Source organism: Salvelinus fontinalis, chromosome 31, assembly GCF_029448725.1.
Source record: "Salvelinus fontinalis isolate EN_2023a chromosome 31, ASM2944872v1, whole genome shotgun sequence".
NCBI classification, from domain to species: Eukaryota; Metazoa; Chordata; class Actinopteri; order Salmoniformes; family Salmonidae; genus Salvelinus; species Salvelinus fontinalis.
Window position 1 is genome coordinate 18,213,220 of NC_074695.1, and position 14,759 is coordinate 18,227,978.

At 37.9% G+C, this 14,759-nt stretch overlaps 1 protein-coding gene across 1 annotated transcript; it reads left to right on the forward strand.

Moving 5' to 3' along the window:
- Window positions 1-169: 169 nt before the first annotated feature.
- On the forward strand, window positions 170-3,684 carry LOC129829705 (homeobox protein Hox-C8a-like). Its single transcript, XM_055891567.1, has 2 exons — window positions 170-884; window positions 2,071-3,684. The coding sequence occupies exons 1-2, from the start codon at window positions 449-451 to the stop codon at window positions 2,397-2,399; spliced, it is 765 nt and encodes a 254-aa protein (XP_055747542.1). The 5' UTR covers window positions 170-448; the 3' UTR covers window positions 2,400-3,684.
- The last annotated feature ends 11,075 nt before the right edge of the window (window positions 3,685-14,759 follow it).

Consider the following 14,759-nt stretch of genomic DNA (forward strand, 5'->3'; position numbering starts at 1 on the left):
TTAGCGCTATGTTGCCTCTTAAGGGGTATGTAGCCTACCCGCTGACAGCTTGTGGAAAAATTAAGGGGGGGGGGTGATTGGTGTTGGGAGGGGGAATTGTGGTGGGGGTGGTTGGGTGGGAAGCAACAAAAAAAAAAGGAACGCTTGTGACTCTGTCCGCGGAGCAAGCCAGCTTGAACCTCAATGCATCCAAAGCACACACCATGAGCCGGATTTGAGGCTGAAAAATAGAAGATACTGGAGATAGTGAGAGAGACTCGATGAGAAGAGTATTGGAGCGGGAGAGAGCTGCCTTAGACTGTCCAAAGGGGCAGCGTTTCTCCATCTAGTTCCGGTTTGTCAGTCTGCGCTGTGTGCGACTGGGAACCTAAACAAAAGGCTGCCACAATCCAAAAGAGGATATTCTACAACGAAGAAACCTCGTCTGTTGTTTAATGCAAACTAAACAATGAGCTCATATTTTGTTAACCCTCTTTTCTCCAAATACAAAGGCTGTGAATCACTGGAGCCAGCTTACTACGACTGCAGGTTCCCACAAAGCGTTGCCCGTAGCCACGCGCTGGTCTACGGACCCGGGGCAGCTGCATCGGGCTTTCAACAGCCGTCCCATCATGTCCAGGATTTTTTCCACCATGGGACCACGGGGATCTCCAACCCTGCATACCAACAGAACCCCTGCGCACTGGCTTGCCATGGAGACGCAACGAAATTTTATGGATATGAAGCTCTTCCGAGACAACCGCTTTATGGTACCCAGCAAGAGCCAAGCCTCGCGCAATACCCAGACTGTAAATCGTCTAACGGCTCTAACCCCGGTGAAGGACAGGGCCATTTAAATCAGAACTCGTCTCCCACTCTTATGTTTCCTTGGATGAGACCCCACGGTTAGAATTATTTTGTGTTATTTTTTATATAGCTACAAATGTGTGTCATATGTGTGTGTGTGTGTGTGTGTGTGTGTGTGTGTGTGTGTGTGTGTGTGTGTGTGTGTGTGTGTGTGTGTGTGTGTGTGTAACCTACGTGCATAAAAGCAAAATATGTAATAAGGAATGGAGGCTGTATCTATTTATTTATTACATTTTTGTGCAACAAATATACATTTCACCCAAAGTAAATGGATTAGGCCTATCTATAGCTCTCGCAAGTATACACAACATTAGCACTGTAATATGTAGGGTATAACATAAACATATACCCTTCTTACAAACAACCATGTTCTCATGTAATAATTCCCAAATAATTAAAAACCAATGCTGGCTAACTTGACGAAGGTTTTGGTGATAAAGATTGTGTTTTGCCTGAGAAAATCTAAAATGACAAAAAAACAACAACAGAAATCCAGTTATTGGAAGTACCTGAAGTACAACTAAGTCCATCCGAAATCAAATTGAAACCTACTCACCAGAATGCCCTAAAAATGTTAGGACCAATATGACCAAGTTATTACAGTAACAATAAATGACTTTTAAAATAAATATGAGGTACTTTGTAATGCTTCTAACATTACCATTTTACGTGATAGTCATCCCGTTCACATTTCCTTACCCTAAACCAAGCTAATAGGCTAGTGGATGTTAAATAGTTAGAATGAAACCTTATGGACTAGATCGTTTAGATTGTTTTTAATGTGATACTAGATAGATGTTTTTTAGGCCTAAATATACTTTCCTCCACCTTCTGCAGAAGAACGTGTATCTATTGTGTGTGTGAGGTGTGTGTGTTTTTGTGTGTGGTGTGCGTGCGTGCTTGTGTGTGTGTGTGTGCGCGCGCGTGCGTACACAGTTACCTGTTACATCATTGAAAAAGCAAATGTTAGGTTGTACTTTCTAGCTCATGCACATTTCAATGGAATGTGGCTATAAGCTAAACCGACTCCAAATACAAACCATCATAGCTATTATTGTTTGTTCTTTTATCTTATCGCCCGAAGATGATCTCATTTATTTAAGTCATCGCACTATGGGCCTATACAGTATGTGATTGAGAGTTGTTTTTTCTTTCATCCTGAAATTTTAATGCCACCATCAAATTCATTGTTATTTACTAACCTTATTTACTATTTAATTTAAGCACCAGGGAGGCGAAATGGAAGACAAACCTACAGTCGCTACCAAACTCTGGAACTGGAGAAGGAGTTTCTCTTCAACCCTTATCTTACACGCAAGCGGCGGATCGAGGTGTCCCATGCCCTGAGTCTCACCGAGAGGCAGGTCAAGATATGGTTTCAAAATCGACGAATGAAGTGGAAAAAAGAAAACAACAAAGACAAGTTTCCTGGCCAGAGAGGAGAGGCGGATGCTGATGCCGAGCCTGAGGAGGAGGGCAACGAGGACGGTGACGGGGAACAGGGGGAAGAGAAAGAAGTGGAAGAGAAAAATAAAGTTGATCACAAGGAGTGATTTTATGGTCATTTATGGTTTAATGGCAGAAAAAGAGAAACAAGGGGTCCCATATAGTAGACGGGGAGAGGAGAGAAGAAGGCAGAGAGCGTCAACTTTATGGCCACGGTTTTATTAGTCAACAAAGGAAAGGGACAAAAGATCTTACAGATATTGCTGGCATAATCATTTATCTATTTCTCCCTCCTCACGATGCTTTAGGGATACAAATGAGTTATTTTGTAGTTTTGGACGTTTCCTTACAATATACATTTGCCAATATTACATCTGGGAAAGATAATGGTAGTACATAGGTGATCTTTGTATGGGTTAACTTTAAACGCATGTTTAATTAACAGAGTAGGGTACTTTTAGAATATGTTTGGTTTGGTTTATCTGACAAAAGCATAACCAAACAAATGCATATAGGAAGACCGCGCAAGGTCCACAAACCTTGACCAATGCCAATCTAATCTTGTAAATACACAACAAATTCACAATAGACATCTTTGCGAATATGTGATTTAAAATCGTAAGCAAAACGTAAATAAAAACAATGTTCAATGTCATGACAGCAGTGTGACTTCTGAGGGAAATAACATTGATTAGCAGCAGGCTCATATGTAAAATACATGTTTTTATTGTTTTTATTATACTTCATTGTCATTTGTGGTGAATGGCCAAGACAAGAATATGTGGTTCTTACTTCATATATAGTTTTGTTAGAATTACCAGGGACATGCAATCGTTTAAAATTCTTAAGACGCTACCTATAAAACAGGGAAAATTGCAATAGAGGTTTCTAAATGGAGATTTCAAATGACAATGTTTTTATAGTGTTATATTAACGTTATATGATTCAATTATATATCATTTGCCCAATATATACCTATGCTTGTTTAAGACAATTTGTGAGTCTTAGGAAGACACAGTTAGCTCAAAGCCAAGTAAACGATTTGTCGTTCGAGATTGTACCACGGCACTACCTACTAAAACAGAGCTTTGCCTTTTACTTCATTTGTATTCAATAATAATGGCACTGCTATGTTTAGATGAAAACCTATATTTCCCCAACAACTAAAACTGCCTATAGAAAACGCACATGACTGTGTGTGATAATAATACCTGCTACAATTGCAAGGGTTTTAAGAAGTAAGGAGTGTTCTTTTAATGTGCTGGTGATAATAGAGTAGTTTTTTTGCACTGAATATAATCTTTATGTACGTCTTGTTATATTCTTGATGTTAATATGCTCGTTTGCTGGTATTTCCCATGTGAACGACGGAATTGTGTGTCCCCGCCATTGTTGTTGACATAAAAAGATGAATAAACAAGATGGCTCACAATCGTTCCTCTTCTTGGCTGTAAGAACTTGTTGACTGAATGACTAAATGACTGAGCGTGCATGGGCTAGACTACTGTTTCTACTGTCTGTCCTCTACACAACACCGAGCAACCCCTCATGTACACTGCAACGGAAAACTCAATGATATGCTATTTGTTTTAAATTATGAACAGTAAAATACTCTGAAAAGTTTTACTGCTGCAAACTGTAAACTAAGGTGCATTGTGGGGAAATGTTGTGTTCAGGAAATAATGGCTGTATTTTGAATACTACTGTAATTCCACCCCACATAATACAGTACCATACCGTATTTTTGGGGCACCCACAACCTTTTGACCATTAGTGGGTGCATGGTATTGTTGTTTCTGGCTCAATAGCATATTTTGAGACATGCATTGTCAGAGGCTATATTTGTTGCACATGTGTGTGAGAATGCTGTACCAACTTAGCTCCTATGTGGTTATCGTGCTCCACCAACTTAAAATGTATAGGGGAAAGATTGGAGCGGCAGCAAGTCTTGAACCTTAACATTTGCCCTGTAGTCGCTGCTGGTTTATAAGCATTTGTTAAGGTCTATAAAAGTGCATGTGATATAAAAACCAAATATACATTTTTATAAACTGGCTTGTTCAAGCCCTGAATGCTGATTGACTGACAGCCGTGGTATATCAGACCATGTACCATAGGCATGACAAAACATGTATTTTTACTGCTCTAATTACACTGGTAACCAGTTTGTAATAGCAATAAGGCACCTTGGGGGTTTGTGGTATATGCCCAATATACCACAAAGCACAAATAGGGCTGTATCCAGGCACTCTGTGTTGAGTCTTGCATAAGAGCAGCCCTTGGCCGTAGTATATTGGCCATATACCACACCACCTCTGGCCCTATTGCTTAAATATGCTGGAATGTTTGTAAACACTTTACCTAGCAGCCAACCTGCTTGCACCAATCCCTCACAATTACAGTAAAATAATGTGAAATACAAACTCCTCCCCTCAATTTTATTCATTCCGATTATGGTAGACTTTACTTTTTTACAGTATAATGCAGTCAATTTTATTGTATTGTAGTGTGTGTCGTTACACAGTACTTGCTTTGATACCAAATTTATATTACAGTAAGTGTCATATGAAATGCAGAATTTTACATGCCACCGAGGTGCCTGTAAGCCACTGTCAAAATCACAGTAACCCCATTTACCATGTAGGCTACATAGTAGACAAGAGCTGCCCAATCCTCTTCCTGGAGATCTACCATCCTGTGGGTTTTCAATCCAACCCTAATTTAACACACCTTATTCTACTAATTGCTCAACAAGACCTTAACTAGCTGAATCAGACATGCTAAATTACGGTTGGGCTGAAAACCTACATGACAGTAGATCTCCAGGAAGAGGGTTGGGCAGCCCTGGACTAGACTATACCCTCAAATGAATCTTGACTCAAATGGTTTTTGACTATACCCCCTAGACAATACCCTCAAAACATTTTAGAGGAATGGCACACTGTTGATTATTATTGTGCCAATACCCATTAAACTACACTATAAAAAGTAACTGTCTAACTCATTAAAGAAATTGAGTAGTGGCGACTCAAACATCTCCAACAGTCAGTAGAACTCAAATCATAAAAGTCGTACTAACTCAGATGTCAATAAGATTTCTTATAACTTAATGTTTTTGAGTACAGTTAACAAATATTAGGTTATTGAGTAAGTATAACTTCATTTATTTATGTTCTGCTAATCTAAAGTGATTGAGATTTTACAAGTTATAATTATTTAATATTTTAAAGTAAATCTAAGGTTTATTTAATAAGTTGTTCTTGCTTGATTCTATTATGTTTTGCATCTTTACTTAAATTAATAAAGTAAGTGTCAGACACATTGATATTTGAGTAAAAAACACTTCTGTGTTGTGCTGATATAGAATTATTACGTTTTTGCAAGTTATGAATATACTAGTGCTACGTGGGTAATTGATATTTTTTTACTTTATGATACTTTTACACAATGTTGTATGCATGTTTAAAGAAAGAAATTCATATTTCTAAAATACTATTAAGCATATGCTATGCTACAAGTTGTAATTGATCATGATGAATAAATATCAAAACCGTCAGACAAATTGATGTTGAATAATGAGACAAGCCATTCCCACCATCTAGAAGGTGTGTGCCACTCTTAATGATAGAGGCTAATACAGCTTCCTGTAATGATTACCGGCCTCTCTCCAGCTACTGCTAGAGGAATGAGCACTGTGCTCAACAATGCCTGCTATAAAGTGGGATAAAATGACAAGTTGTCAAATATATAAAACAATGTTAAACATTAAGACACAACCACTGAAAATGACTAATCCGAATTTAAAAAGAGAACCAAAACACTTCATTACTTTCAGTTCAGTGGAGGCTGCTGAGGGGAGGACAGCTCATAATAACAGCTGAAATGGAGTAAATGGAATGGCATCAAACACATGGAAATCATGTTTCATGTATTTAATACCCTTCTACTGATTCCGTTCCAGCCATTACTATGAGCCCGTTCTCCCCAATTAAGGTGCAACCAACCTCCTTTGTTTGAGTTGGGTTACTCAGATGATTCTTTGCAACAGGTTTCCACAACAACGGAAAATTGTTAGCAGAACTAATTACTTTTTACAGTGTAGCTCTGATGCAATATTGCCACTTAACTTGAAGTTGTACTCGTAGCCTGCATATTTCTCCATAGTCCACTTCGACGACCAGAAGCTTCTCAGTGTCACAGCCCCTTGACTTATTTCACATTTTGTTGTGTTAAATCCGGAATTCAAATGTTTTTTCTCGTCCATTACCGCATAATGGAAGTGGAAACCTGTTTTGAGAAATGTTTGCAAATTTATTGAATTTACTGTACCTCTGCCCCTCAGGAACAGTCACTGTCTTCTTGGTAAGCAACTCCAGTGTAGATCTGGATTTGTGTTTTAGGTTATTGTCCTGCTGGTGGAAAGCTCCTTTCCATTTTCTATTTATCCTGAAAAACTCCCCTGTCCTTAACAATTACAAGCATACCCATAACATGATGCAGCCACCACCATGCTTGAAAATATGGAAGTGGCACTCAGTCATTTGTTGTATTGGATTTGCACAAACATAACACTTTGTATTCAGGGCGAAAAGTGAATTGCTTTGTCACATTTTTTTTGCAGTATTACTTTAGTGGCTTGTTGCAAACCGGATGTGACAAAAAAATATATTTAATCAATTTTAAATTCAGGCTGTAACACAACAAAATGTGGAACAAATAAATGGGTGTGAATACTTTCTGAAGGCACTGTACATAGGCCTACACTTGACCTGTTCCACTCTGTAATGTGAACAGGGAAGTCTGAAACATATTAGTTATTGATATGATGACTATGTAGTTACATCTAGTAACACTTTAATCACCATATACATTGAAATGACCAGTAAGTGTAATAAACAATTTCATACAGCGTTAGAAATCCATCACTCATATTACCAATAGACAAACACTCTGTGGCTCGACATGTTTTGAGAGATAGTTTTCCAGTACCATGTACAATGACAATTGTTCTATCGGTCTATTGGAGACACAGTCAACAATAGACCTAGTATCTCAAAATAATTGCCCTAATGCTATTGATATCAGTTGAAGCTGTGGTATCAATAGCTAAAGAGTAACTACGTCCTGTTCAAAAGCAATCACAGTATTTTAAAAATTAAGGGGTGCGTAGTCTTGGTTACCCCAAAGTAAACTTCTCTTGCCAAAGTTTGTCATTTCCTATTTGACTTCTTGGGGGGATGCCGTTAACAATTCTTATGACCTTTGTGCAAACGGAGGAAGCGAAGTCTCTTCCCTCACAAACAATCCCCCCCCTCCCCTTCCCCTAATATCACCAGTGTTTATCATGGCCAAAGGGGACATTTTAGTTTTCATTCATTTTTACAATATTGCCCATTTTGACTTTGTGGCTGTGGAAACAGTTTATCCTCCTCACACGGGCTTGAAAATCACTGATCCAGTTTAAGCACTGCATTCGCCCAATCCTGATTCGTCCAAATAATCAATGATGAAAACCCTAAACCAGGAACTACTGCAGCTTCAACTGATATCAATAGCATTAGGGCAATTATTTTGAGATACTAGGTCTATTGTTGACTGTGTCTCCAATAGACCAATAGAACAATTCTCATTGTACATGGTACTGGAAAACTATCTCTCAAAACATGTCGAGCCACAGTGTCACGCCCTGGCCTTAGTTATCTTTGTTTTCTTTATTATTTTAGTTAGGTCAGGGTGTGACATGGGGGATGTATGTGTTTTGTATTGTCTAGGGGTTTTGTATGTTTATGGGGCAGTTTCTAGTTGAGGTGTATGTATGTCTATGGTTGCCTAGATCGGTTCTCAATTAGAGACAGCTGTCTATCGTTGTCTCTGATTGGGAACCATATTTAGGCAGCCATATTCATTGGGTAGTTCGTGGGTTATTGTCTATGTCTATGTTGCATGTTTGCACATTGTTTATATAGCTTCACGGTCGTCGGCTTGTTGTTTTGTTTAGTTTGTCAAGTGTTCTTCGTTTCGTGTCATTAAACGTAGAATGTATTCACTTCACGCTGCGCCTTGGTCCTCCTCTCTTCCACCATACGACGATCGTGACAAAAAGAGTATTTGTCTATTGGTAATATGAGTGATGGATTTCTAACACTGTATGAAATTGTTTATTACACTTACTGGTCATTTCAATGTATATGGTGATTAAAGTGTTACTAGATGTAACTACATAGTCATCATATCAATAACTAATATGTTTCAGACTTCCCTGTTCACATTACAGAGTGGAACAGGTCAAGTGTAGGCCTATGTACAGTGCATTCAGAAAGCATTCACTCACACCATTTATTTTTCCACATTTTGTTGTGTTACAGCCTGAATTTACAATGTATTATGTTGAGATTGTGTGTCACTGGCCTACACACAATACCCGATAATGTCTAAGTGGAATTACGTTTTAAGACATTTTTACAAATGAATTAAAAATGAAAAGCTGAAATGTCTTGAGTCAATAAGTATTCAATCCCTTTGCTACGGCAAACCTAAATAAGTTCCGGAGTAAAACTGTGCTTAAAAATTAACATAAGTTGGATGGACTCACTCTGTGTGCCAATAATAGTGTTTAACATGATTTTTAAATGGCTACCTTATCTCTGTACCCTACACATACAATTATCTGTAAGGTCCCTCAGTTGATCAGTGAGTTACAAACATAGATTCAACCACAAAAACCATGGATGTTTACCAATGCCTTGCAAAGAAGGGCACCTATTGCTAAATGGGTAAAAATATACATACATATATTTGCCTTTGAGCATGGTGATGTTATTAAATAAATGTTGGATGCTGTATCAATACATCCAGTCACTACAAAGATACATGCAGGCATCCTTCCTGGCTCAGTTGCTGAAGAGGAAGGAAACCTCTCAGTGATTTCACCATGAGGCCAATGGTGACTTTAAAACAATTACAGTTTAATGGCTGCGATAGGAGAAAACTGAGGATGGATCCACAACATTGTACTTACTCCATGATGGGGATCCCGATTGGCGCAGCTGTCTAAGGCACTGCATCTTAGTGCTAGAGGCATTACTACAGACCCTGGTTCAATTCCAGGCTGTGATTGGGAGTCCCATAGGGTGGTGCGCAATTAGCCCAGCATCATCTGGGTTAGGGTTTGGTCGAGGTAGGCTGTCATTGTAAATAGGAATTTGTTCTTAACTGGCTTGCCTAGTTAAATAAAGGTTAAAACAACAAACATAAATAACAGAGTGTAAAGAAGGAAGCCTGTACAGAATAAATATATTTGAAAACATGCATCCTGTTTGCAGTAAGGCACTAAATTAAAACTGCCAAAAATTTGTGAAAGAAATTAACTTTATGTCCTGAATACAAAGCGTTATGTTTAGGGCAAATCCAACAACACTCCTCACTGAGTACCACTCTTCATATTTTCAATCATGGTGGTGGCTGCATCATGTTATGGGTATGCTTGTCATCAGCAAGGACTACAGAGTTTTATTTAGGATAAAAATAAATGTAATAGAGCTAAGCAGAGGAGGAAAACCTGGTTCAATCTGCTTTCCAACAGACACTGGGAGACAAATTCACCTTTCAGCAGGACAATGACCGAAAACACAAGGTCAAATAGACACCGGAGTTGCTTACCAAAATTACATTGAATGTTCTTGAGTGGCTTACTTACAGTTTTGACTTAAATCGGTTTCAAAGTCTATGGCAAGGCTTGAAAATATCTGTCTAGCAATGATCAACAAACAACTTGACAGAGGTTGAAAATGTTTAAAAAAAGAATGTGCAAATGTTGCATAATCCAGGTGTGCAAAGCTCTTAGAGACTTACCCAGAAAGACTCACAGCTGTAATCGCTGAAAAAAGAGATTTTAACATGTAGTGACTCAAGATATATTAGTGTTTATTTTTCATTATTATTATGGTTTTTGTTTTACAAATGTTAGAATTTTTCTTCCACTTTGAAACGATTTAGTATTCTGTGTTCATCCTTGACAAAAAAAGACAAATCAATTTAATCCCACCTTGTAACACAACAAAATGTGAAAAGGTCAAGGGGTGTAAATACTTTCTGAATGCATCAAAAAAGGGTTCCACTATCTTTACAACCCTTTTGTGGCTATATAGAACCCTTTTTATGGTTCTTTATAGAACCTTTATGGATAATGCTTTCTCAATCTCAACGTTTCCTTGTAGAACCATGCTGGGTCTGGTTTAATACCTATATTATATTGTTAAAATTCCATAGGTTCATTATTGTGTTTATTAACAAGTTGAATCAGGTGTGCTAGCTCTGGAACAGCTGGGGGTCCTTGAGGAGAGAACTAGGAACTACTGACTAGTCAACCGTTCTCAATAGACACAAAAGCATACATTAGTCTTTCACAACACACCGTCACTGGCCTCAGTCATATAAAATATGGAACAGCACAACACAACAGATTAGATTAACTGCAATGACACACTCACTCACGGTTACACAAAAATATCTGTTAGTTAACCACGCCCCAAAATATTCGAAGGAGCCATCGCCCCCACATTTTAATTATCAATTAAAGATGAGAAAAAACGTTTTTGAAATGCAAAGAACCATTGAAGGGCTCTAAGTGTTCTTTGGGTCAGTATGGTTCCACATAGAACCATCACCTTTCCCAAAGAACCCTTGAGGAACCCTCATTTTTTGTGTGTAAGGTGACCAATGTATTTGTATACATTCATACATAACTTAAAATAAAATAAAAACACTTAATGCACTCTGCACATGACAGTATCACTGATTTATTGAGGTTAAATATTGGCCATGGCCTCAAAGCCTTTTTCAGAGCATTCATATACATAAACATTAAATACATTTTTACATACATACCTCCACATGCATAAACATTCATTGAAGTTGCAGGAAATGTATCACCTCTCACCACCCTCAAAAGAGGTAAGGTTTACAGACTGCTCCTCACCATACTGTTAATCATAATTATGATGGCTGCAGGCTGATTTCCCAGAGACAGCAGTGACTTACTTTGGATTTATGTGTGAACACGTGTGGAACATTGGAATTTAGATGTTATCAATCATAACTTTTAAATATGGAGTTAAGAGAAACCCCAGTCTTGTGCATTTGGACCATTGAGTATGGTTCTATGAATACAGGGACTGAAGGTCCAACAGTGGAGAAGCAATGGTTCAGCCCATAGAATCAGAGAAAATAATAGTCCTTCTATATTGCTTCATCAGAGAAAGACATTTTTTTTTTCTGTTCCAATCCTCCCAAAGACAAACACACCACACATTGGGAGGAGCACAGGGTCAGCTGCAGTGTAGCATGCCAGGAGTTAGCTAGGGGTTAAGTGTCTTGCTCAAGGGCACAAAGGCAGCCAATTGTAGCTTGGTTCTGAAACTAGCAGCCCTCCAGTTGTGGGTTAGTCTCTCCTATTGCCTGGCCTGGGATTCGAACCTTTGGGATTACCTCATTGTTTATGCATGGGTGAATGGGTCATATAAAACTGCAGTGTTGGAGACAACATCAGAAGGAGTCTGTTTATTCTTGAGAGATTAGAGCTCCCACATCTTGAAGAGAAATGTGTTTATGAACCAATCTGGTAATGTTATATTGTTATTTAGGAAACAAGTGTGTCATACCTTTGCTCTCTACTGTTTGATTAAATGTTCTCAGAGAAAGATACAATCCCCGTAACACAAGGCCTATTCCACAGGGATTCGTTTTGAGCCCGGGGTTGAGGCCCATTGCTATTCTGCACTCCCTTTTGTAGGACTTTAATTTTGTGCCACTGTACAGCTTTGGTAATGTATGGAGATGTATAGGAATCCCCCTCATCAGAATGTGTTTGCCGTTTTCGTTTCATAACAGGAGTACTGCTATAAGACGTGTTTACCGTTTTCTTTTCATAACAGGAGTACTGCTATAAGACGTGTTTACCGTTTTCTTTTCATAACAGGAGTACTGCTATAAGACGTGTTTACCGTTTTCTTTTCATAACAGGAGTACTGCTATAAGACGTGTTTACCGTTTTCTTTTCATACCAGGAGTACTGCTATAACATGTGTTTACCGTTTTCTTTTCATAACAGGAGTACTGCTATAAGACGTGTTTACCGTTTTCTTTTCATAACAGGAGTACTGCTATAAGACGTGTTTACCGTTTTCTTTTCATAACAGGAGTACTGCTATAAGACGTGTTTACCGTTTTCTTTTCATAACAGGAGTACTGCTATAAGACGTGTTTACCGTTTTCTTTTCATAACAGGAGTACTGCTATAACATGTGTTTACCGTTTTCTTTTCATAACAGGAGTACTGCTATAAGACGTGTTTGGGCATCTCAAGCAGCCTGGCTATCTCGAGCCATTTATTTAACCTTTATTTAACTAGGCATGTCAGTTAAGAACAAATTCTTATTTACAATGACGGCCTACATTTTATAACCAGTTACTACATGGAAATCAACCTCAATATACACCATCATAACTAGTCACATACTTAAAATAAATATTGTTTAACTTAATTTATTGCAGCAATATGCATCACCTCAATAACAATTGGATGTAAACATGCAAACAACAGTAGTCCAAAACCCAAATGATATTCAAAAATTGTCCCAAAATGTAATTCAAAATGCATCTTAAACATTCAAAACTGATACTTCACGATTTATTTTCTGTGTTGATATGTTTTTGTAAATCGAAAACAAAAGAAGAATGAGGAGGATAATATTTTAAAGGCCTATAGCCTATTTTCTAAAGCCTACAAGATACCTACTTACTTGTTTTTCTCAAATAGAATAATGCTCTCGAATGAAACGGCTATTCCAAAAAAAATCAGGAACTTACATGAATGCACATTGTAAAATTTCGTTCAAATTTTCTCGGTTGTCATTCCAAAAGTAGCACAAAAAATATAGGCCTATCAGTGTTTACATTTTTTCGTATTCTACTGCTAAATGACTTGGCATTAGGTAAGGTTATTTATTTTAAAACTATTCTTGCATGCTTGTAGCTTATTGAAAATACAGGAAGCTTCCGCGCAATGAACAATTATCCGTAAGAATTGTCTGACCGTCGGGCTTTTGTGTGTATACTTTTAACAGATTCCCGTTTAGGTTTAGTCTACTTGCCATAAACTTTAATAGTGCTATAAATGGGGTTAGCTATATCCGGAAACACGGTGTTTTTCTTTTAATGGTGTGCAATGTCGACTCATCCTGCGACATGGCACATCCTATTAGGTAAGTGTATATAGTTTGAGGCCATTTGCACCTCAATCAACACCTTCAATATAGTAGGTTTATGCTCAGGTTCAATTAATTCGATTCATCCATCTTCATTCGATTCATCAATCTTCATTCGATTCAAAGATATGCTACGATATGCACAGGCCTACAATACTCCTAATTTAGAGAAACGACACAGACCTATAACATGTGAAAATTATAGCCTTTCGTTTTTCATATTCTCATGAATACTTCATATAAGGTAAGTGTTAGATAGTTCCCACACCCAAAAGCTTGATTTAGCCTTTCCGTCCAAGAACATATAGAAGATTGGCAAAGCTTCACATGTGAATTTAAACATTTAGGCCTATTCGCTGAAAATGTTAGACAGAACATTGCTGTGAAGTGTAAATCTGAAAATCAGACGGAACTATGGATATAGGCCTATTTGAGCAAAACAAGTCAGTCGGCAGAATTCTTTTAGGATAATGTAAAATAGAAAGGTTCCAAATAAAGATGAGGTAATGTGAAGATCTAGCCCGGGCCTTATAGCATTTAAAGTTGGAAGAGTACATTACTCGGATAATTCAAAAGAGCAGGCCGTGATATTGGAGAGAAACACGTTTGATTTGTTTCGCAGTAGGTATACTATACGCCTACAATATTTGATAACATGTTTTCAGGCCTACAATATTTTCCATCCTCTTGGCATTCCAAATTTTTCTAGTCTTGCCGCTTAACATAGACAAAGGCTATATCATTAGTCTCTCTGTGAGATAAGAAAGAAAGATAGATCATTTTGTAAATTCCACAGCTATGATTAAGATATAAACACATTGTATACATACACCGAGGCAAGTTGCATCTTGTCTGTGCATGCCCTGTGTGTGTGTGTGTGTGTGTGTGTGTGTGTGTGTGTGTGTGTGTGTGTGTGTGTGTGTGTGTGTGTGTGTGTGTGTGAGTGTGTGTGTGTGTGTTTGTGAAGCTTCCAATAGTTTGTTCATTGCCAATGTTCACATTGGTGGATACATTGAGATATTGATATAAAGTAGCATGTTGGGGAATACTCTCACATCATTGAGCTGGAACAGGTATTTGCATTGCTTCCGTTTTGTTCTTTATTAAACCAGAAATATTAAGAAAGTATTTAGGTCTAGAGAACTTTATCCTCAAGAAGGAGAAAAATACTAGAATGTGCAACACATTCCTAGTTGTTTTGGG

Coding starts and splice junctions, on each gene's coding strand:
- LOC129829705 (XM_055891567.1), top strand. CDS start 449: ATGAGCTCATATTTTGTTAACCCTCTTTTCTCCAAATACAAAGGCTGT. Junction 885..2,070: donor TCCTTGGATGAGACCCCACG/GTTAGAATTATT, acceptor ATTTAATTTAAG/CACCAGGGAGGCGAAATGGA.